Raw genomic sequence first — 24,302 nt, 5'->3', positions numbered from 1 at the left:
CGAGGAGCACACCGTGATTACGCGCATGGCCGTCGGTCAAGCAGAGAGTGTGTCATGGTGGCTAGATGTTAAATACCTCGCCTGGTATGCAGGAGGTTGCGGGTTTGATCCCGACCCTGATGCTTGCTGTGTATTTCGAGTTTGCATGTCTCTCTCCCAGTGGTCGCGTGGATTTTTCTCCAGATCCACCGGTTTTTCCTCCACAGTTAGAAACGTGCGTTTAGTGTATTCGGCTGCCGTAAATTTCCACGTGATAAGCCACTTCGTTGGGCTATCAATTGTGGCCAGGTCGCTTCTGAAAAGAGCTAGATAGCTCAGTGTGCTTTACCTGATATATTTGTTTTATTTAGTTGTAGTGTATGCCACATCCTATTGCCTCTCTGTTTAGTTAGAAAATAATTAAATACGTAAAGAAACAAATAGAACTGGCTGTTCCTGACAGGTTGCCCAAAGCGGGTGGGCACACCACGATCTCAGCTGTTGTTCACTTGAAGTACAGGGCTGCTATGGAGCCCAGCAGCGAGGTGTGGCGAGCCTCAGGAATGTGACAATCTGCTCAAATCTAGACTTGTCCACACGGCAATGTCCGTGTGCCAATTGTGACTAACAGAGGGTACAACGGAAGCATTTTGCCATTTGTGTCAAAAGTATATCGTGTTGATGATCATAACCGTGTAATGTATACTGCGTAATCTATATAGAAGGGAAATTTGTGAATGTGTGTCTGTTCGAAATGTTTAGCATACTTCCCGACATGCAACAATTTGGCATGTGGGTACTTTCCAGACTGTATACCATGCAAAAAATTATTAAAATAGACTTTTGTATTTGGGGGGGGGGGCGCAATAATGGATATATATTGCACGGCAAGTGAGCTGTGACGTCACATCTCTGTCATGTCACCCGCATGCAGAAACGTCACACAGTGTGCCTGCTGACGTCACGCCCCCCCCCCAACCCTCCGCGAGTAAAGTCCCATACAAATGTGTTCCAGGTCTAAGGCGTTCTTCACGCAGCATTGGTTTATTATGAGCCGTTTACTGTCGTACGCACCCTGAAAGTTGTGTCTGCAGCAAGCGCGTGTATGTGTACCTATGGACGCACGCACGTGTGTGTGTGTGTGTGGGGGGAGCAGTAGTGTAGTGGTTAGCGCGCTGCGCTACGAACCCGGCGACCCAAGTTCGATCCCCGCTCACGGCCAAAACCAGTGACGATTATCTGAGCCAGTCATGGGCCTCCCCTAGATCGACTCGGCCTCAAATGAGTACCTAGTATAATCGTAAGGGGGACTCGGTCTCCAACTGCCCAGTAAGCCTCCTACACAAAGGCTGATCTTAACACCCCTGGTACAAGTCTCCAACAGGTCTACAATCTCCCGGTCCTCCTGCCCAACATCAGCCCATCTCTTCTTTAGCCCATGCCACACCGACTTCGTCCCTCTAATTTGGGTCAGGAAGTTGATTACATTTGCAAAAACATTTTTTTTCCCCCGAGGAACTCTGCTTTAAAAAAATAACATTTGTATCAATTTCCCTCCATTTTGATGAGCGCATTTGTGCACGCCCCATGGACCAATGCACTAGGGTGGCCGAGTTTAAATGAGGTCATGAGGCGTAATGAGTTATTACTTGCAGCTGATCACAAAAAAAAACCTTCAGCTGCTCGGGCAGTTGAAGAACTGAAGTCCATTAACATTTGAGCAGGTTGGCACCATCTGCCGCGTTACACTGTAACATGTGCCGTAAAATATTTTCTAAAATAACGTTTTATCAGAAACCAACTCACCGGCAATGTACCCATATGCCCCCCCAAACCTCCCACAAGGGATAAAGGCAGCACCTCCAGTATAATGTCAAGCATTTCAGAGTTCCCAAAGCGTTAATTATTTACCAAAAAAATATTAAATGCAGCCACAGAACTCTGACAACGGCAGATGACAAGGGCCCTACAACTAATATCACTCCACAGTAGATATACCGTGTACACTAAAGACAGGAAACAATGCACCTTCACATGTTAAAAGTCAAATTTACATCACAGGTGTCTCCCGTTATAAACAAGAAATGGTGCCGAATTTAAAACGCATATACATTTTTTTTAAATTAATGTCATTCTTAAATCAATCATTTGTTTTGGTAGTTAGTGGGGCTGCACCAGCAACTGCGTGTGATCCTGTGTTTCAGGCACAAAAGTTGAAACTGGGTTCTCAAGTGCAATGTTTTGAAGGTTTTAGCTCAGTCACGGGTGACTGCACAACAATTATATATAGTTCCTCTTTATTTAACTTGCCTCGATTCAGCTCTGAGAATGGCTTACGGTGTTTTGCTTGCCGAGCTGCAGGGCAAGCGAAGGAATGCTCCTGGAGTGTGGATAGAGAGGCGTTTGGAAGAGACCTCGGAAACACCCGTGTGATGTCACGTTCCAGCGCCAAGTCTCACCCAAGGTGATAAGGCTGCGATTACGAAAGTTCCCAAGTTGGAGCATTCTCTGACCCGATGCTGATGTTACCATTGGAATTTAAGTGGGAGAGTAAAAATAAATAAACTTCTTCAATAATAAAATTAATAAATTGGAAATGATCACGAATGCAAAAATTTAAGCCAAATCTTTTTTTTATACAAAGGTCTTTGCTTTCTGATGCCACTGCCATAATGCTCATTCATCATTAGATGCTTTATCCCGAGGCCTCTTTGAGGTGTACGGCGTCCTCTGGTCTAGCACCAATTGAGACGAGGCTCAAAAGATAGCCGTCTCTGGTGTGGACCAATCAGTTTCAAGGACAATGCAAATATTATCAGAGTGTATTTTTTGTTTGCATTTTGACCACAAGTATTGTGGTTAATGCAGACATGATTCCTTGTAAAAAGGTTTCAGTTTTGTTGCCAGAAAAAAGGGGAAAAGCCCTATTATAATGCTCATTCAGTTACAAAGTCAAACACAGCGATTTCCTGCTCAAATGACCACTGAGCCGGTTCTCTCCTCTCGTTTTGAGCTCCGAGACATGAGTGAAAATTCCATGTTCTTATGGCGGGGGGGGGGGGGGGGCGAGTCTAAAATTGCACCTTTCTGCATTACTTTTCACACAAAATACTTAACGAATAATTGTACAGCCCTTTTTATCAGTGCACTGCTGAACGGAGGTCCCAATGTATATCAGCAATTGGGGGTGGGGGGTTGTTTGACAATACTTCACCATGTGGGTCAGCGAGGGCTGGTGAAGACTCGTGCCCAGGACCTGTTCAAATTTTATCAGAACATGTTGACCGTGGCCGGGAATCGAACTCAGGTCGCCGAGTTCATAGCGTGTAGCACTGACTACTCCACCCCATGTGTCAAACTTAAGGACACCTTATATTCATCTATTTATGAAACAAAACTCAATCTGCTCTGCCAAAACAAAATGTCAAAGGAGAGATATGTACACAATAATAATAGGTAATAAATGCACCCCCCTTAGCTTTTCATTATGCTACGTAATAAAAGGGGCATTTGTGAATGTGTGTCTGTTCGAAATGTTTAGCATACTTCCCGACATGTAACAAACTTGAAAGTTGGCATGTGGGTAGTTTCCAGACTGTACACAATGCAAAAAGTATAATAATAGACTTTTGTATTTTGGGGGGGGGGGGGGAGGGGGGAAATGACCATTAAGTGTGTGGCGTCAACCCACATACAGGACTGGCGAGAATCGATATCTGGTGAGCGTTTGTGGTATCGATTAAACGGGAATAGGCCGATTCTAAAGAAATCTACAACCTTTAAAGAACGGAATCTTGCTGCGCGAGCGTAAGTTTTTTTTTTCCACCGCACCTAGGGGTTTTATTTTATTTTAAATTAATGAGGTAATGATCAAAGTTCTCTTTTCATTTGTATATGTTACGTTTTTAAGTTTTGAGAAGTTTTAAAATATATTTTTCCCCCCGGGCAATGCCGGGTACTTCCCGTTGGTGCTGCGTAAAGCACGTTTCATCCACCTTGGTATTGATACAAAAAGCACAAGGTACAACAGAACACTTTGTACATAGTGCTGGCATTTGACATTAATTATCGCGGTTTGAAGCCGTCGACGTTAAAACGGCACTACGCAGAAAGCAGTTCGCCGAACAGTGCTATAACCACTGCAAAGACTGGCAATAATTGTCTATTAGCGCAATGCCATTAAAGTCTATTGCTCCTGCAGATACGTTTGCAATTTAAGTGCAGGTTCAAGTCACCCGACTGCCCAGTGCAGACGGTAATTAGGAGTAAGAACCAGGTTATGCTGACGTCACTCACGCATCAAGACACTGCCAAAGGTTCACAGCCGTACCACGCTGGGTGCATCGTACCCACCATGTTTTCATCGTCGCTGGCACTGATAAGACCCTGGTGGGAGGCACCAGACGGAAGTTGATCCAAATCCATCACGTGCCGAAAGTCCAGCTTCCTTCTTGCTCTTCTTGCTACAGGTGACAAGAGGATCTGGTTATTATAAGGAAATGTAGCCACAGTGGCGCCTGGTATACAGGGAGTCGTGGGTTCGATCCTGACCCTGACGCCTGCATATTTGGAGTTTGCATGTCTCTCCCCGTGGTCGCGTGAATTTTTCTCTGGGTCCTTTGTGTTTTTTTCCCCTCCACATTTTAGAATAAACACGCGTTTAGAGTATTTGGCTGCTAAAAGTTTCCACGTGATAAGCCACTTTCGTTGGGTATCATTTGTGGCCAGGTCGCTTCTGAAGAAGAGCTCAATAGCTCAGTGGGTCCATACCTGGTAAAATAAAAAAAAGTTTACACTTTGGTTTGATCATAATTCCAAGCGTGCACCTCTCCGTGTTACGCGTTCTCTTTCATTGTCCACGTTATGGCCGACAATATTGATTGAGAATGTTTTCTTAACCCACGCACAATGGTAAGGTATGTAAAGTAATTACCAAGTAATCACCACTGCACTACCATCAGGAAAAAAAATCACAACAGTGTGGGGGGGGGAGGAGGGGGAGGGTCACACGGCACTTTAGTGACTGAAATAAATCCAGTCCCTCATCCACGTGGGTTGGCATTTGGTAGGAGCACTGCGGCTTTCCTCGTTCATTGTTTAGGCAGAAGTGTATTACTGTCTCCGTGCAGGATAACATCCAAGCACAAACCCGCAACCCGGATGCAATTTCATTCCTCGACGGCAGTGATTTTCAAACTCTTTCGGCCCCCCGACCACTCGGCCGGTGTAAACATTTCCGCGGACCATCCAGGACCCACACCCCTGGTGAAAAAACGCAATCACTTATCTCTCAAAATACCAGTAATATTAAATTATGCATATTACCGGAACAGAAAACATGTTTTTTTAAACGTAGCCGTAGGATATTTGCTTGGGGGGGGGGGGGGAGGCATTTAAATCTTAGGGTTAGAGTAGTTAAATCAGAGTAGTTTACCTTAAATCCTTTAATTAGTATTTTACTCATGACATTTAATAATAAAAAATGTCCGAAACAAAAGGGATAATAAATGTTGTCATTATTATTTGGATCAACTTTCATCCACATCACAGCCCCACGGGGACCACCTGGAGGAGCGTCGTGGATCCACCTGTGGAGCCGGGGGCCACCACTCTGAGAACCATCGCTCTAGAAGTAGGTCCTTAATCTTCTTCTTGTCGTACGGCTGCTGACGTAATGCTGAACAACAGCTACAATTTCACACCCAGGTGGTCAAGCCCAGACAACCGCGTCAACAGCAGTGGCGTGGATCGCTGTGATGTCATATTTGTGGATCGGGCATTATTTAAATCGGTTAACACACCCTAAAGTTCATCCAGGCTGAGACTCAAATTCGCCGCGCCAAGGCATTTGCGACCGCCACCTTTTAAAAGACAATAATAATAATAATACGTTTCGATCACCATGGTTAAGTGGCTTAGCCCCCTGCTTTGGAGGAATGGCAGTCATAAAAAATGCATTAACATTTCACACATTACATTATTTGGGGACGCTTAGCAAACAGATTGAAACCACCGTTTCATGGCCAAAACGCATGACAGTGCACTCACTGCCAAGCTATGTTGTTGTCGTCTTAAACGGTACTTGGCAATTATTGCTCTTGCAAGAACATACCATAGCTACACACGCCAGTACTGCCAATATCGTATGAAATACGATACAAAGCACAGCATTGTGTTTGCATTCTGTTGAGAAGAGGTTGCAGGGTGCAACACACGAGTCGCTGAGTGCGTTATATTTTGACACTCGGGTTTCCTTTGTTTACGTCTCAAACACTTCGCTAATAACACGACGTTGTGCAATTGGCCGTAGCGCTAAGGGTCCGATGTAAAAAAAAAGGATGCCACCTCATCTCAATCTGCTCGCGTCCACGTCCTTCTTTAGCAATCCGAGCCTTCTGTCGACACCCCCCCAACCTCCGCTAAATTGGAGATTGCTCCTTTTCTGTCGCCGACTCCCATTACCTCTCCTCTGGCTGCTTCGTACGGCCATTTCACTTCCCACGTTCCAGTCCAGCTTATTCTTAGTCTTAGTCTTCTTCGTCGTCTTCTTCTTCGTCTTCTTCTTCGTCTTCTTCTTCGTCTTCTTCTTCGTCTTCTTCTTCGTCTTCTTCTTCGTCTTCTTCTTAGTCTTCTTCTTCGTCTTCTTAGTCTTCTTCTTAGTCTTCTTCTTAGTCTTCTTCTTTTCTAGATTTGAAGCTTTCATGACTGCAAGGATCCATACTCTTTGGTTCTATTCGGTAAAGTCACGTAGGTAGTCTTCTTAGTCTTCTTCTTCTTAGTCTTCTTCTTCTTAGTCTTCTTCTTCTTAGTCTTCTTCTTCTTAGTCTTCTTCTTCTTAGTCTTCTTCTTCTTAGTCTTCTTCTTAGTCTTCTTCTTCTTAGTCTTCTTCTTCGTCTTGTTCTCCGCCGCCACCGCCGCCTTTAGTATGTAACCTCATGAAACTATTTCAGTCTCGCCTTTTCAAAAGCCGTTCCATCATTGTCCTCACCTGGAGCGTTCCACCCCTCATTCCCCCTCCCCTCCAATAAAATGTTTGAGACTTTAAATTATCTCCATGCACGCTCGTACTATTTGCACAGTGCCCAGAGATGCGGTCACGTTTCGACTCTTCTATATATGAAAATTGTACCATACGTTATCTCCACATCGCATGCAACACCGCGCATTCAAATTGGCTATTTTTTTTTGCAAGTAGACCTCTCCCATGGAGTCTGCAATGTAAGCTACCATGCATATTTGCACACCTGCTCTCCCGCATAGTCGGATGCTACATTGCAGGCTACTCGGGAGAAAGATATGCAAATTGAAACCAGTTCAAACCGGTTTTCACAAACGGTTAATCAGAACCAAACCTTTAAAAAAATATATTTTGAGCTGACTGAAATGTGTGACCATACACCGGTTCAAGTGGCTCTCTCGGTGAAGCCCAAAACACAATGGGGAAAACCACCGCACTGCCAATAGGAAGAACCAACAATGGCAAACGAATTCCCCCATTAGCAATGATAACCTGTCACCCCCTCATTGATAGCATCAATTTAAATTACTTTGCAATAGATTGTGAATTCATTAATAATGATTTAAATGAAATCGTGGAATGCATGATTCTATTAATCGTTATCATCATCATCATAAGTCCCTTAACCATGGTTATCATGCGAGCCTTTTGCATTCTTCTATATTGAGGTAACGAAATTGTTTCATACCATGTATCTGGACCAATGCCAGGACTATTTCTACTGCCCCGAGCTATGTTGATAGCTAGGCATGGTCCCTGTGGTTGGCTACGACGTGTCCTGCCCAGGCCCACTTAATATTCTTAAGGGCCAATGTTCCATAAACTCACACGTCGCTCTTCCTGTCTCCCACAGTAAATACAAGTATGCCGCTCTTCCATCTCCTTGTGCAACAGGCAAGCGAGAGCTCACTGTTGTGAAGCGAGTTCATTTTGGATGAATTTGCTCAATGGCTTAGAACTCCATGCTGCAACTTAAGACGCTTTTCCGATTAAAGAGCTATTTTAATAACGGCACTTCATTTCTTCCACTTCCATGGTTGCTCCTGGAAATGCATGTTTATCAGTTACTAGCGGGAAGTACCCGGCGTCGCCCGGGCGAAAAAGACACACACTGACTTAGACACACACACAGACATCGACCCACACACACAAACACATGGACTCACACACAGACATCCACTTTATATACACACACATATGGAGTTACACACACACAAATCGACGTACACAAATACAGCAACTCGCACACACATACGTAGACTCTCAAACACACATCGACCTAAGCACATTTACTTACACACACATATCGACTAAGACACACACACATGGACTTACACACACATATGGAGCCACGCACACATGGACTTACACACACATGGACTCACACACACATACATAGACAAAGATCCCCCATATAGCCTTAACAGACTGTAGGGGCAAGTGCTGTTAGCGAGCACCTATGAAGGCCAGAACGGTACACGAGGGGGTGGGTGGCCAGCACCACGCCCGACCGCCTTTGTCTCCCTAGTGGCAATGTTTACACACCGCACCAGGCCCGGGACCGGTTCAGATAATCGTCACTGGTGTTGGCCGTGAGCGAGAATCGAACCCGGGTCGCCAGGTTCATAGCGCAGCGCGCTAACCGCTACACTATCGCTCCCCGCACATACATAGACTCACACACACATATACACATATGGAATCACACATACAGACATGGACTTTAGATACACACACATGGAGTTACGCACACATAATGACTAACACACACACATCGATTTCCACACACACATATGGACTTACACACACAATCGACTAACACACACATTGATTTCCACACACACATGGACTGACACGCACAGACACACACACATCGACTAACACACACACAGCGACTGACACACACACATGGACTGACACGCACAGACAAACACACATATCGACATACACACATCTGGAGTTGCCCGGGCAAAAAAGACACAGACACACATCGACTTACATGCACACATGGACCTACACGCACACACATATGAACTCACACACACACACATCGACTTACACAGCAATCCCCGATGAAGCCGCAGCTAGAGCAATTGTCTCTCTCTGGCGAACCTTAGCGAGGAGCAGTTTGAGAACAAAAGTCTTCCCAGTATTGGCAGGTGCATCAAGGAAAAAAAATACTCCATTTGTAGTCTCAATGTCTTCCAAGATCTTCGTGTATGCTTCTATTTGTGCATCGATCAGCTTTGGTAAATTTTCCTAAATAAATGTAAGAAGCTGTAAAGAATAATAGCATAAGTCATGTAGGATCTCTTGAGCAAGGGCATGCAGGTTGTCCCTGTATGTAGGGTGTTGGTAGTCCCATAGACTTGAGGTCTTTTCCACCAATGGAGTGCAGTTTGTCCTGAAGGAGGATGAGGGCCTTGAAGATGACATCAGAAAAGTTGACGTCGCGGTTTGTATTTTCTCACTGAGCTCCTTGGAGGATGTCCTCACTCATGCCCTCTTTGTATTTTTGCCAGAGTCCCATGGGGTTAGTTGGGCTGCAAACTTGAATATTCGTGCAGAAGAGCAATGTCAGCTGGAAAGGGGACTGACCAACAGAAGCTTCTGTCATAGCTTCATGAAGATGGTGATCATGTGCAAGAATTGCACGAAGATTGCAAGCTTCTCTATATGTTTGACAGACAACTCCTTCCACTGTTTAGAGGTCTTGGAAAGATTTGTGCCCTTTGGCAACATGGAGACGCATTGGGAGAAAGTAGCACTGCTGATTGATGGGATGAACTGTGTAGACTCGTCCTAAGGCATAAAATTCACCGTCAGCAGCACGGCGCTTACATTTTTTTTTACCAGTCCATGTAAAGTAGGAGGGAACTTAATGGTAGAGCAGGTTAGCAGCAAATGGGTCACTTGGGCACCAAACAAAGAACGCCATAAGGGTGGTACCTTGTGGTGCCAGGGCCTGTTGTAGGGCATTTCCTTTGGTGACGTAGATGCGTTGACCATTTTTGAGGTGAAGTGCCAAACGGACGACTGTGGGGGAACGGTCATGGATGGGGAAGCCAAGAATTCTGCAAATGGCCTCATTGTTGCTGATGTATCTTCCTTGGAAAAAATGTTTTAGCTCATGCACACTTTGCCCCTCTGTTTTGTAAGGCAAAGAGAGCCATATCAGAGCCTCTGTTGATGTATTAGCAAATATATTTGATGGCTTTTTTTAGAATAGCAGAATTTCACGTTAAAGTGGGCCTGGAAGATCTTGCACAGAAGAGGGCAGTAGGGAACGATCCACTGGTTGTCAACCTTAATTTCCGAGTTAGTGGCAGGTCTGAGCGTTGTTTGAAATCCACCATCTTCTGTATTTCTGTGACGATATAGAGGATAGCCATCATGGGCCGACTGAGTGTCTTTCAAGTAGTTCCGTGGATACCTCTTGGTACACCTGTGGTCTTGCATACATGGCGCATTTGGATAGAACTGGCCACATGGGCAATGGACCATTTGGTTGCAGACCAGGGTCTTGATGGGGGTGAGGTTGCTCAGCACTGATAAATGTGTCAATGACTTGCATGAATTGTTTCTCTCATTCATAGCGAAATGTGAGCATGAGGAAGACAACGTTTTTGCCACCCAATGGTGTGCAAGTTACTGCTTGTCTATCCAAAGACGCCGCCTTCATGGGTCGTAATAAGCATCATGAGGTCATAAACTTAGCGTTTTAAGAGCCTCACTAAGATGTCCTGTCTGTCTGATGGCTTTTGGTTTGGATAAAGGTAAACCTGGATCTCCTTTCATTTGGGATTGCAAGTGAAGGTGATGAAGAGATGGGGCTTGCCATATTGGCTGATGTACGTCACGGCATGCTGAGTCTTCTCATGCATGTATCTTGGTGGAGCTGTGAAGGATGAAGGCAAAATAACTAATCTGCCTACATTGTGAGCGTTTGCATCTCCTTCGGCATTGATGGTATCCCAGAGATGAGCATACTGTTCACATGCAGGCGGTTTTGATTCAATTGAATGTAAAGAAGGCGCTTACCCTCAATGTTGGCATACTCATCGACAACATACTGGTGAAAGAGGTTGGCACACCATAATGTGGTTTCCTCCTCTGTCCATGATCATGAAGGAATAGAAGTTTTGCGAGGATTTCTTTGTCCTGCAGCTTTGTAATTGGAGGAATGTTGACGTGGTACCCATCTTGGCCTTGCAACAGGAAAATGTGTTATTGTAGGGCATCGTATGCTCTGTTAGTGTCAGGAAATCGTGTGATGGTGTTTTCTTTGTATGGAAGAACAATGTCTCTCTCACAATGTTCCTCACCCACCATAAGAAAGCAAGGTCAACAATATTTGGGGCATTGAACCTCCCTGCGTGCTCCCCGCTTTGGTGGACAGTAAAGGTGTGGTACGGCAAAATTAAAATGGGTGATGTTCCCACAAATGTAACAAAATGATAGACGAAATGCAATGGGCTGTAGCTAAGAATGTCCAACGTATTTAGCAGTATAACATATTCATCAGCATCACAGTACTACGTACCAGTAAATAGCGTGACGTGAGCAATCGAAACAATAGAAATGCATTGAAGAAATAAGCTGAAATAAGTCTACATTAAAGCGCAGCAGTACGCACAGGTAAGTTGAGAAGCAGGCTACAGTCTAGATTACAGACTGCCAGTACGCTGACTCAATGACATAAGCATTGCTGCAGTCGACATAATAAGCTGGCAATATGGTCAGCAGCTGAAAAAGCATGATAAGTCGATATGAAAGGCTGGCAGTACACTGAGTGAGGTAAAGAAGCAGGCAACAGATTATAGACTGGCATACACTCATAATGGGCAAAAGCAAAATTAGCAGTGTAGATAATAGAGTGGCAGTGCACTGACGTCAATTATTCATCAGGCCGCAGCACAGACTGGCAGTACATCGTCGCAGCGTCATAAAAACACACCTAAAAAAGAAAATATTTAGTAACCTAATAAGGAAAAATTAGTTTTCTGCACACAAACATTATTATTGTAATATTTGCCAACTTATTAGTTTCATAATAGTAAACAATGAACCTGAGTTCTTAGCGAAAGATTAAAGAAATTGTGCTTTACATTGCCGTGGTGAGGCCTAGTCCCGTGCAGAGCCCACGGCCTCACCTAGATTGCCCAGCCGGAGGAGGTGACACATTGCCAGGCTGGGTGCTGGGCCGCTCTCCCCACCCATGCTGCAATAATGCTATGTAAGCGCTATAATATTAATATCTACGGACTTTATATCAGTAACTGCACGCATTGGGGTGGGGTGGGGGAGAAGAGGACATAAGACTGAAGAATGAACCTCAGCATTGTGTGTATATTTTTTAAGCATTGTTAACGCGAATGTAAATTTTTAGCGATTGTCTGTGCCTTCTTCTTTGGTTCTTTCGGTAAAGTCACGTAGAATGAGAATAAAATAATAAATTGACAAAATAAAATAACACAATAATATTCTGTCTGTGCCTTGCTCGGGGCAACTCCTGTCAGCGTTTCGCGCATGCTCAATTGCGTGCTCTGTCCCACGCCGGGCGGCAAAACTATATAAATAAATAACGAAACATCGCTAGTTCAACTCATTTTAAGGTGACGGACGTGAAGAAGGAACAGCGCTTGCCAACTTCGGAGCTTACGGCGTGGTACCTGGCACATTTTTTTTGTTTTTAACGTAAACCCCACCGTTTGAGAGCCAAATTCCTCGCAAGCACGTGAACACACAGACAGACAACTAATGCCTTTTTATAGGTAATATTACGTTAAATCCCAAGCTTACCACACTGGAGCGCCCAACACGCGCACATACATCCAATAATGGAATATTGCAAACTGCGTACCTGTCGTAATACTTGCACAATTGGACTTGCTATTTCCAATGGGGTTAATAACACCGTGCAGGCGAGTCTTCCGGCGCATAATCTGATTTCATCGCTCCATCTCCATCGTGGATGAACTTCTCAGACGTGTTCCCTACTTTGTCTGCCACTTTGGCGGTAGTTTCGGCAGCAGCCGTCATCCCTTCCGGCGATGTAACCTGCCCAAGGCCACGCCACTTTCTTAACACTCCTAACGGGGAAACATATCATGGGACCTCCTTTGCCAGTACCAAAATAGGAGAATAGGTTTTCCCTCTTTTTCTGGCAACAAAACAGGTGTTAAGATGTTAAAACACCAAACTGAAACCTTTTACAAGGAATCGTGTCTGCATTAACCATACTTACAAAGCAATAAAGAGGCGGGCAAAAGCAGATTGGCGTGCTTTTGGAAGGCTGAACATGATGCATGTATGTACGCATGTTGAACTTCATTCGCACCGTTCGTAGCCAACCGTGCTAAGAGGAGGTGCAGGGGAAGCATGACAAACTAAACACAAAAAGCAGTTCTTAAGACGTTAGTTTGCCAATGTAGATGATTTAAAAGTGCGTAGCTCCCAGTGGCTTCCTAATATCAGTAGGAAGAGCGTTCCAGACAGCTGCAGAAGTACATCTGAAAGCCCGTGATGTCTTTGCAGGCACAATGTGACAGCACCTGCGGGTGAAGTACAGGACAACCCACTTACGTAATTCGAGCAATTACGAAAGCCTAGACTTGTCCTAACACCGATTCCATACGGGAGTTACGCATACGATTTGCGTAAGTTAGCAGAGAATCATAATTATTAATACAAATTTAAATGTATCTGCACCCTTAAACAATTGTTTTTCAGGGTGCTATGCATAAAAAGGCAGAAATAGTTTAACATCAACCAAGGAAATAATATGTGAGAAAGACGTTTGAAAATAACGACAGAGAGAGAAAGCTATTTTAAACAGACATTTTTAGTCGAAATTTGAAGATTTGTAAAGTGTCTCGGCAGTCCTGACCTCGAATGGCAACGAGTTCCAGAGTTTAGGTGCCACAATTGCAAAAGCACACATCTAGGTGTTGTCGAGACCACTATTACGTCGATTGTCTAAGTAGAAAATAACATTGATGATTTAAAAAAATAACCACAACATTGACAACTTTTATTGTTTTATATATATTTTATTGTTTCCCTTCAACGTGACTTTACCGAAAGAACCAAGAATATGAAACACTGACAACGTTAACATTCATTTGAAATATAATAAACATAAATGCCATTTCGATTTAAAGCTTTCGTGACTGCAATGATTCATCTTCTTTGGTTCTTTCGGTAAAGTCACGTAGAATGATAATAAAATAATAAATTCATAAAATAAAATAACAATAATATTCTCACGACGTTTCGGCCACAACACAAGCGGCCTTCATCAGGTGAAGGGGGCGAGACTGTCTGGTAGGACAGCGCTGGAGTGAAAGAGCCACGTTCAGATACGGCCTTTAAGCTTAGAGTCGCGGCATCTCTTCAGAAAGGTGAGAGACTCGATTAGTTGAGCCTTCTTATCCCGAAGTCTGTTGAATGATCTTAAGGATGTGTGGAATCCCTCCCCGGGGAATCCCTCCTTAAGATCATTCAACAGACTTCGGGATAAGAAGGCTCAACTAATCGAGTCTCTCACCTTTCTGAAGAGATGCCGCGACTCTAAGCTTAAAGGCCGTATCTGAACGTGGCTCTTTCACTCCAGCGCTGTCCTACCAGACAGTCTCGCCCCCTTCACCTGATGAAGGCCGCTTGTGTTGTGGCCGAAACGTCGTGAGAATATTATTGTTATTTTATTTTATCAATTTATTATTTTATTATCATTCTACGTGACTTTACCGAAAGAACCAAAGAAGATAAATGCCATTATTCACAATTGGTTTATTTTTGGGTTCGACCCGCCTGACAACAGCCAATTAATAACAGGTCCCTGCAGGGTGGGCTGGTAGGAACATTGGAATTTTGCACAATTTTATGACATTGTTACGTAAAATTGTGCAAATTCAGAGCGTCTTCCCACCTTTTTGCCCTCAAAATCGTTGAGGGTTCTTCGGACAAATTATACACCCAACAGCACGAGATTTCACTTCGTTAAAGTATTGAAAGGGGACGGACACATTAATCTATTGCAGGCTGGTACACTCAGTTTACAACTTCGTTCCTACCAGTAAAAGTGTCACTTGAATCAAATGTGCCATATCTCTTACTTCTTCGGAACACCGGTTAACGTCGCACATTTTTACACAGCCTAGCCCAGGGGTTGGCAACCTGCGACTCTGGGGCCACATGCGGCTGTTTAAGTTCTGCTTCGTGACGTTATTTATTAAGGACCACCGTCTCGTGTTCACATGCATTGTGGCCCTTATAAGAGGTTTATTTATTTACACGCTTTTATTTAACTCATTCTGTCTGTTGTATCCTCAACTCGGTCTGTTGTCGTATTCTCAAATCTCGTAACTCAATTTTAACCCACTTCCCAATGTTGTATCGACCGCAAACTTGGTATACGTATGTCATATCTGATGACAATACTATATTCTATCATAAAAACATAAAATAAAAATATTTTTAAGCAATCTTTTTTATATCTTATGTTTCGCTTAGGTCTAATTGTCCACGCTCAACTCACGTTGGCTGTAAATCACCACAGTTCCTTACATTATGGCAAGCTTCGGGGCCACTTCCTGGAGTCGTGGAGTTCTGCCATTCCTTGTACGGTACATTTCATTAAAGCGTGTTTAAAAAAAAAGTATGTTTAAATATGTTACCGAATTAAAACAAAAATAACTCATCTTGTTTTGGTTACCGACGCCTGGCCTAACCCAAAGGAAAAAATGACTCATTATACCCAAATTATTAATCATACCTTTGACCATGAAAGCCTACGTAGAATTAATAAAACACAATTAACTCGGCCACAAAGCGGCTGAAGCGCATGCAGCAATGACATCATGGTGGCCATGATGTAACCTCCAACACCCACCGGTGTGCACTCAGACACGCGCGAATACTTGATGTTTTGACGTACACCGTTTCGGATACTAAGACAATTGCTGTCTGTCAGATTTAAAATGCATATTCTGTACTTGGAGGCCACTGGCCTGCGTACAGGGGCACGAGTCTGCCTATTGGGGGGCGATGATATATATTTATCTTCATTAAATTTTCTTACTACTACCAAACCATGCTAAATTCACCAAAAAAATCACAAGGCTTTTCTGGCCAAACGTTCAACTCAGTTGAAAACAAAGAAAAGGTAAATATTCTTTGGGTCTTTCGGTAAAGCCACGTAGATAGAAAAAATAATCAAAATAATAACAATATCACGACGTTTAGATAGCAAGACAAGCAATCGTCTTCAGGTGAAAAAAGTGGGGGAAATCTGCTGAGGCAGGCTGTTTTAAAAGGTTTAGAGATGGGCGGGGCAGCTAATGTTAATGTAGGAGAGGTTTCCGTAACCTGCAGTAGGGCTACACCAATCAAAGAGCTGTTTATAAAGGTTTAGAGATGGGCGGGGCAGCTAATACCAATGTGGGGGCGGTACTACAGAGCTGTGGGGGTGGCCATCGTATTGTGAGAGATTAGAATGTCAATGTAAGATATTTGAAGCTCGGCGAGAGCTCAGATAGCGCAGTGGTCACATGGAGGTGGAAAATAATGGCAAGCCGCAATTTACTAACACAGCTAACGGTGGCTGAGTTAGTGAATGTGGCTGTGAGGGGTAGCCATTGTATTGTGAGAGATTAGTATGTCAATGTAAACGAACCAACGCAACGGTGGTTGTGCTAGTGAGACATCCAGCTGGTGGGAAAACGAGGGAAACAAACGGGGGACAACACCACATCGAGGGAAGGAGAGAGAGAGAGACACACACCGAGAGGCACACCCACACACAGAGAGATACATATAGAGAGATACACACAGACAGCGAGAGACACACACAGAGACACACAGAGAGAGACACACAGAGAGACGCACACACTGAGAGACACATAGAGAGAGACACACCTAGAGAGACAGAGAGAGAGACATACACAGAGACACACACAGAGGGACATACCCAGAGAGAGACAGAACAACACACCCACACACAGAGAGACATACACAAAGTGACAAACAGAGAGAGAGACGCATACACACAGAGACACAAGAGAGAGAGACATATAGGGAGACAAACATATAGAGAGAGACACACACAAACCGCAAGACACACATAAAGAGACACACACAGAGAGACACACACACACACAACATCACAGCCAGTTATAGTTTGCTAAAAAACGAGACGCACCACAACATCGAGAGAAAGGGGCAACGTTGGCTTTGTTAGTGAGACATTAAGCCCGTTAATGTAAAGACATTCAATTTGGTAATGTAAATTGGTAATGTAACTCAGAGTCGGAAATAACTGCTTACAATGGCAGGTAGGATGGAAACATCAACAACCAGTTAAGGCTTGACCTGATTAATAACGTCTTTCCAATGATGGCTCAAAAGATACATGTAACTGCCGTCCCACATCAAACCCTGCTTTTGACTTGTAAAAATGTCCAACTTTCAGAAAATCAGACCACTGGACAGCGTGGCTCATGTGTACACGTGGCCCTTGCCAAGTGTTGGCTGGCAAGGTGGGAAACACGAGCGAGGTCGTGTGGCTCTACTAATACAGAGCCTCAAGCTCCCCAACATCACGACGGTTGTGTAACGTGGAGGCGAATTTGCACACCAGGTGGCATGTCACAATAATATTGGGTCACCACGGTGGCGAGAAGTTAACTACCTCACTTGGTTTACAGGAGATCGTAGGTTTGATCCTGACCCCGACTCCTGTACATTTGGAGTTTGCATGTTCTCCCCGTGGTCACATGTATTTTTTTTCGGGTCCTCCAGTTTTTTCCTCCACATTAAGAAACATGCATTTAGGGAATTTGGTTGCTATACATTTCCACATAAGCCACTTCATTGAGCTATCAATTGTGGCCGGGTCGTTTCTGAATAAGAGCTATATAGCTGAGTGGGCCTTACCTGGTAAAATTAAAATAGTTATTTTATAATAGTTTTGATATACAAGCAGAGCACCAATCTGTCAGACTATTGGCTTTCAACACCAATGTTATCCAGCAGCAGTTGTTTAAGCAAGCAAATGCTGTACTGGTTGACCTTCTGAGTCAGGTTTGTTAATCCATCGCTACCTAGTCATCAGATGTAATTGTTAAAAAGCGCTTAATCTAAACGATGGGGCCCTGTTTAAATCATATCCATGCCTTTTACCCATAATGCTTCATGACAACGGATGAGTTTGTGACAATATTATAACAATATAACCGTTAAACGCCTGTTCCTCCAAATATGGTCAGCAAGGTAGCAATTGTGGTCCGAGCACTAGTCTAAAGATCACGAGTGCAAATGCTGATTGTAAGTCGACTCAGCCCATCATCACTCCCAGACGTGAAGCGTGAAGGCGTGGCTCTGCAATTGCTCACTCACACCACTGATGGCAGAAGGGCCTCCACTAGAGTGAACTCTAGAGAGTATTTGGCCTACTCTTCCACAATGAGCAGACATGTTGGAAGAGGTGGGTGTACCGACACTTTACCCCACCACAAGTGACTTATCAATCGACTGTGGTGGGGATCATTGTTTATTGCTGGGTGGTCAGAGGCAGGGGCAATTGAGAAATTTGTACAATATTGTTCCACTGCTCTGCCGTTAAAATAAGTATAAGTCTACCACTTTGATCATCGTCATGAAGGCCTCTGCAAGCCTCTGGCATATATCATGGTCTGGCGATGAAAGAATCCATCTCACACACAATCCAAATTAATCACTCCATTTCCGCGAAGGGTGTCCTCTCAGGCATGCATGCTCCTTCCTTTGGCTGCCACTCCGCAGTTAATGAGAATATGACTTAAAACTTTCGTGACTGCAGGAATTCATATTCTTTGGTTCTTTCGGTAAAGTCACAACCCCTGAGCGGCCTTCTGGAGGTAGGGTGTTGACTGTTATGTTAGCCGACTCTCTGTGTTGTATTGCATTGTATTTGTAAGTTTACTAGGTTTGTTTTCTCTTTCATTTTTACCTGATGATGATTGCTTGTGCTGCAATCGAAACGTCGTATGCTATTATTTAACTTAGTTTTTCTTTCTACGTGACTTTACCGAAAGAACCAAAGAGTAACTTCTGCATACCAGGCGAGGAATATAACATCTCGCCACCGTGGCACAGGCAATCATCCTTTATACTTACAGGGTCACGTCCTTCCCAAGCCTACTTACTTTCTTATCAGTCAAAATGATGTCTCTAATGTGGGGTTTCTCTCATCCACAGGTAAACATTGATAATTTTAAGCAAATGTGAGCTCCCCCACAGTGGGAATAGAGAATGTCTAATTCTGGCTCAGGGCCGCCAATAGAAGCGATTGCTGCTCATTGTTTTAAGCGAGGTCACTTTGATTTGCCCATTGTTTCCCAGTTGCAAGTGGTGATTTACAGTATTTCTTCTTATAAAAAAAAGATTGAACATAAAACTGGGTTTATCCCTACAGTGTAATTAGAGGAATTCTTGTTGTAAATGTTGTCAGCTGATGGAACCAGCAGAAAGGCTTTAAATGCATAATCAGGTTATCCACAAAAGCTGAACAGCAAAACACCACTTTAAAAAATTTACCAAATAAATAATTAGACAATACACTTTGCTTCACATATCTGTCAACGAAAATAAAAGTGTTTTTTTACACATCCCATCAGCCACGCAGTCTTCTGATAGAGCATAATTTCACCAGTATAGGTTCAACACAAGCAAATCCTCGACCAGTGTCAACACCCAGCATCTGTACTAGTCTAGGATCTGCCGGTGTAAAATAGTGTAGGGCGCCACATAAGCGAGATGTAAACTACATCGCCTAGTATACAGGAGTTCATGGGATTGAACCCCACCCTGACTATTATATATTTGTAGTTTGCATGTCTCTCTCCCCGTGGTCACGTGGATTTATCTCCGGGTCCTCCGGTTGTGATTACAGTATTTGGCTGCTATAATTTTTCACGTGATAAGCCACTTCATTGAGCTATCATTTGTGGCCAGGTCATTTCCGAAAGATGTGGGGCCCGACGTCCACCCCACCGCCCTCGCTAGGCAGGTGGGGCGCGACGTCCGCCCGTTCCGCTCCAAATTTCACCACGTTGGTTGGCCCCCGCCGGGCCCCCACCGACTGAGTGACAGGGGCCCCCGCGCTAGAACCCTCTCTACGAGTGTGTATTCGGTATGGGGGTCAGGGGAGGGGGGTCGTGGCGCTGCGATTCCCTGATCTCATGGTCTGCCCTTCTCGCTTATTCAACCCCAGCTTCTCCCGATGTCGTGAATGACTCATTGTGGCTGGCCCGGTAAAACTTTTTGCGCCCATACACTATTAAGCCAACTCAAGGGCGCCGCAATGTAACTTGTCCAGCGAGGGTCAGCCAATCCCCTGGCACCGGGAAACCATGGGACTTTCCTCATAGGGACCCTTCAGATTAAAACCCGTTGTGCCAGGCAATCCCCCTCCAGGACACTACGTGTGTGCGCTGCGTGTGTGTTCGCAGTGTGGGGGCCAGGGGGGGTCGTGGCGCTTGCAGAGTGGCTTCGAGGCCATGGCACCACAAAGAGCTACATAGCTCAGTGGGCCTTACCTGGTAAAATAAAAATAAAATAGTATTATGTGGCTGATGGGGATGTGTCATACAATACTGTACTTTTCGATTTAAAGCTTTCGTGACTGCAAGGATTCATCTTCTTTGGTTCTTTCGGTAAAGTCACGTAGAATGAGAATAAAATAATAAATTTATAAAATAAAATAACACAATAATATTCTCACGACGTCTCGGCCACAACACAAGCGGCCTTCATCAGGTGAAGGGACGAGACTGTCTGGAGGACAGCGCTGGAGTGAAATAGCCACGCTCAGATCACGACCTTTAAGCTGTGTGAGAAGAAACAAAGCGCCTTGACAAAAGAATTAGCATAGAATTTAGCATTGAAATGGCTGAGTGATTAGCTTGTGACTGGTCACAGAAATGGCTATGTTAAAGTTAAAGCATAGACATCCACAGAGGCACCCCTTGACAAAGGAATTAGCATAGAATTTAGCATTGAAATAGCTAAGTTAAAGTATACACATCCGCAGAGGCACCCCTTGACAAAGGAATTAGCATAGAATTTAGCATTGAAATAGCTAAGTTAAAGCATACACACCCGCAGAGGCACCCCTTGACAAAGGAATTAGCATAGAATTTAGCATTGAAATGGCTGAGTGATACTGTACTTCTCTTATTTTTTTAAGTGGAGGGGCAGATGCGTGAAGGACACGTATTTCTAGCTAATTTAAACACTGTTAAATGCTCCACAATGACGCTCATATTTCGTGTCATGTCAAAGGTAGAGGGGTCCCCTTGCTTAAATGGATGAGCATCTGGCAGTTCAGGGGCATTCGTTTGGGCAAGCTTCGATTCATGATTTATTTATAATCGAAATGTGTACAGGACTGGACTAATTTACACTCCACTTCTGAGAGAGTGTTTCTGCAGCATCTCCTTTAAAAAGCCACCTACTCTCAACCAAAATAAAAGTCTACTTTCTGGACAATTAAAATCTTGTGGATTATCAAGTTGTTTTTTTAACCCACGAGACGGACAGCTAAAGATGTTGGATTGTGACCGGGCACGTACAAATCACACAAGACGCAGACTCGCACAAAGTATTAAGGACCCAAATACACGTGTAAGCAATTTAATACGCTTCAATACCCTTTAGTCATGTTTAACGAAAATAAAATACAAAAACCTACACAACTTAAGTGGCAGTGATCCACAAAGACAATACACAACTAACACATTCGCCAATAGCACTGCCCTCTACAGAAGAAAACAAAGCTCGTAATAGGCGACGTTTTCATGAATGACCCTACTTCAAACACCTCTGATATTGTAGATATGTCTTTAGGCACCTCCAATTAATTAGCAGGGTAGGGTACATACAGTGCAAAATAAGTCCAACATACATACATACCTGGGCTGTCTGAGACGCGATTGATGCTTCAATTAAATAAAATACTTCAAAGTTAAATAGAGAATCCTATGATGACGGCAGTGTACTGGCTTTAAATATAAAAGTTCAAATGAAAAAAATCAATATTAAAGTCACTCCCATGTAAACTTCACCGGAGATATACCGCGGGCCTAATCATTTAACAATCAGTTTAAAGTTTTTTTTTATTCTTAACATTTGCAGAAGTTTAAAGAGCGTGTCCAACAGCATTCAGCGCAAATGCGTCCTTCGAGTTCACAGTTTTTGTTCCGTCATCAATAACAGACATGATCAATCCACTGTTGGATGAAGCCCTTTGCCCATGTTGTATTCCCCTCCAAATCAACCACAGGCAAAGTGGCACTCACAATGGCAGAACACTCAGTTATTTTTGTCTTTAGTTTGTTGTCTTTCCGCCCCCACCCCCCCCCCGTCGGCACTTCTGATTAGCACGGTGCGAAGGAAGTTCAAAACGCACACCATTTACAAACGAGCTAAACTCGGTTAAAACACGCATTACTTTGACGCTCATTTCAAACTGGTGTTTGCAGAAAGACAGCAAATCAATGTTCAATCTTAACATTCCAAGCGTCGTATGAACAAACATGCACAACACAACAATGCCGCCAGGTGCGTGGTGGTTACAAGTCCCCATTCATCCACTCACTCACGCACCCACCTGCACAGGACGCAGTGAGCCCCAGCTGTCCTGAAGCTCCACGCGGTGTGGGGTCCCCTGAAGTGGTGCCACGCCAAGTGACGTGCGGGAGGGGCCGGTGCTCGGTGCCCCGCCCCCTCGTCTTATTGGACCAATCGCATTATTGGGGCGTGCTTACCTTAAAATGGTAAGCACGCCCATTGATCATTGCCTCCGCGCACAGAGTTTCATCATCATTAGAATTGTTATTTTATACTGGAGGAATCCGGTGAGCTATGAAGCTCTTTTCACGTGTGTCCAGTAAGGAGGCGGGTCAGAATGTTAAAACAAACAATGCAAAACCACGATAGGAGTGCAGAGTATTGTAAAGGTAAATAGAACCGGACACTGAGCAAAACAATGCTATCCTCTTCCGGGCTAGTATATGCACGAATAGTTATTTTTATATAAAATGCATTTTATGTTCATCACTGTCACTAATGAATGATGACAAATTACATACATTAATTTGTAACGTTAACATATTGTTTAAATCGGATTGGATAATCCTGTTTCATTATCTTGTAACACCGTTATTCTGGCTGGTCTGTTAGCCTAACTTCCTGAATCTTTTGATTTAAATTTTGATTTAAAGCTTTCGTGACTGCAGTAATTCATATTCTTAGTTTTTTCGGTAAAGTCACGTTGAAGAGAAACAACAAAATAACAAAATATATATAAAACAATAAAAAAATTCTCACGACGTTTCGACCATAACTCAAACGGTCATCATCAGGTGTGTCGGTTTGCATAAATTTATTTTGAAAACGGCATATTTATTTATATATAAATAACGTTTGCGTCACGCGCAACGATTGGCTGTTTGCCAGGACTAGTCCATCTATTTTTTGAAAAGAGGAGAGGGGAGACGAAATTTGTTTTTATGTATGCTGTCTGAAAGGCACTGTAAGCGTGAACAATCAATCAAGAACTGAAATGATTTATCAAATCTTTCCAATGATTGCTAAGATAGAATCCATCTTCTCGGTTGAAATTGTCTCTGTGTTTGTATATGTGGATAGCCTCATGAACGAATCTCTCATGGAAGCCAGATGGCTTACAAAGAACCTCCATCTTGGAAAAGTCAATGGCATGTGAGCCTACTGAATTAGAACAATGATCTGCTACGGCCGAGGTGTTGGTCCTACCGTGTTTAAGGTCTGCTTTATGTTCACGAATGCGGCCCGAGATATGGCGTTTGGTTTCTCCAATGTAACTACTACCACAGAGGCAACTTAGTTTGTAGACACCAGGGTATTGTATGTCCGGAATCACATCTTTTACAGACGGAACCAGATCACGGATTTTATGCAATGTGTTGAAACGGACCTGGATCTTGTGTTTATTCAAGATTTTGGAGATCTTTTTTTTTGTGATCCCAGCAATGTAGGGTAAAGTGATGGTTTTGAAAGGCTCCTCAAGAGGGTTCTTCTTCATGGTTTGAGTGATAGCTTTGCGGATTGTATAGTCGGAGTAACCATTAGCCCTAAGAGCCTGGTGTACGTGCTTGAGTTCACTGCTTATGTGTTCCTGGTCGGATATGCATTGGGCTCTATGATACAGAGTCTTGATGAGAGAATTCTTCTGTGATGGATGGTGGTGGGAATCCGGTTTCAGATAAGCATCCGTATGGGTAGC

At 43.8% G+C, this 24,302-nt stretch overlaps 1 protein-coding gene across 3 annotated transcripts in view; it reads right to left on the bottom strand.

Annotated features, from left to right (window-relative positions):
- The window catches only part of ATP13A4 (ATPase 13A4), a 69,516-nt gene extending 46,769 nt beyond the window's left edge, over positions 1-22,747 (bottom strand). For 2 of the 3 annotated variants that reach the window (XM_032962361.2, XM_032962362.2), the window contains exons 1-2: positions 22,647-22,746; positions 4,333-4,442 (exon numbers count right to left, since the gene is read on the bottom strand). In XM_032962361.2, the coding sequence (XP_032818252.2) occupies positions 4,333-4,404 (72 nt within the window). In that variant the 5' untranslated portion in view covers positions 4,405-4,442; positions 22,647-22,746. Of the gene's footprint in view, positions 1-4,332; positions 4,443-22,646 lie in introns of all 3 variants that reach the window. The other variant, XM_032962363.2, reaches the window with a different exon arrangement.
- Positions 22,748-24,302: the final 1,555 nt, after the last annotated feature.

The sequence above is a fragment of the Petromyzon marinus genome, chromosome 28 (genome assembly GCF_048934315.1).
Source record: "Petromyzon marinus isolate PM22_M1 ecotype Great Lakes invasive population chromosome 28, UKy_Petmar_22M1.pri1.0, whole genome shotgun sequence".
Classification (NCBI taxonomy): Eukaryota; Metazoa; Chordata; class Hyperoartia; order Petromyzontiformes; family Petromyzontidae; genus Petromyzon; species Petromyzon marinus.
This window is presented reverse-complemented; position numbering and strand designations above follow the sequence as displayed.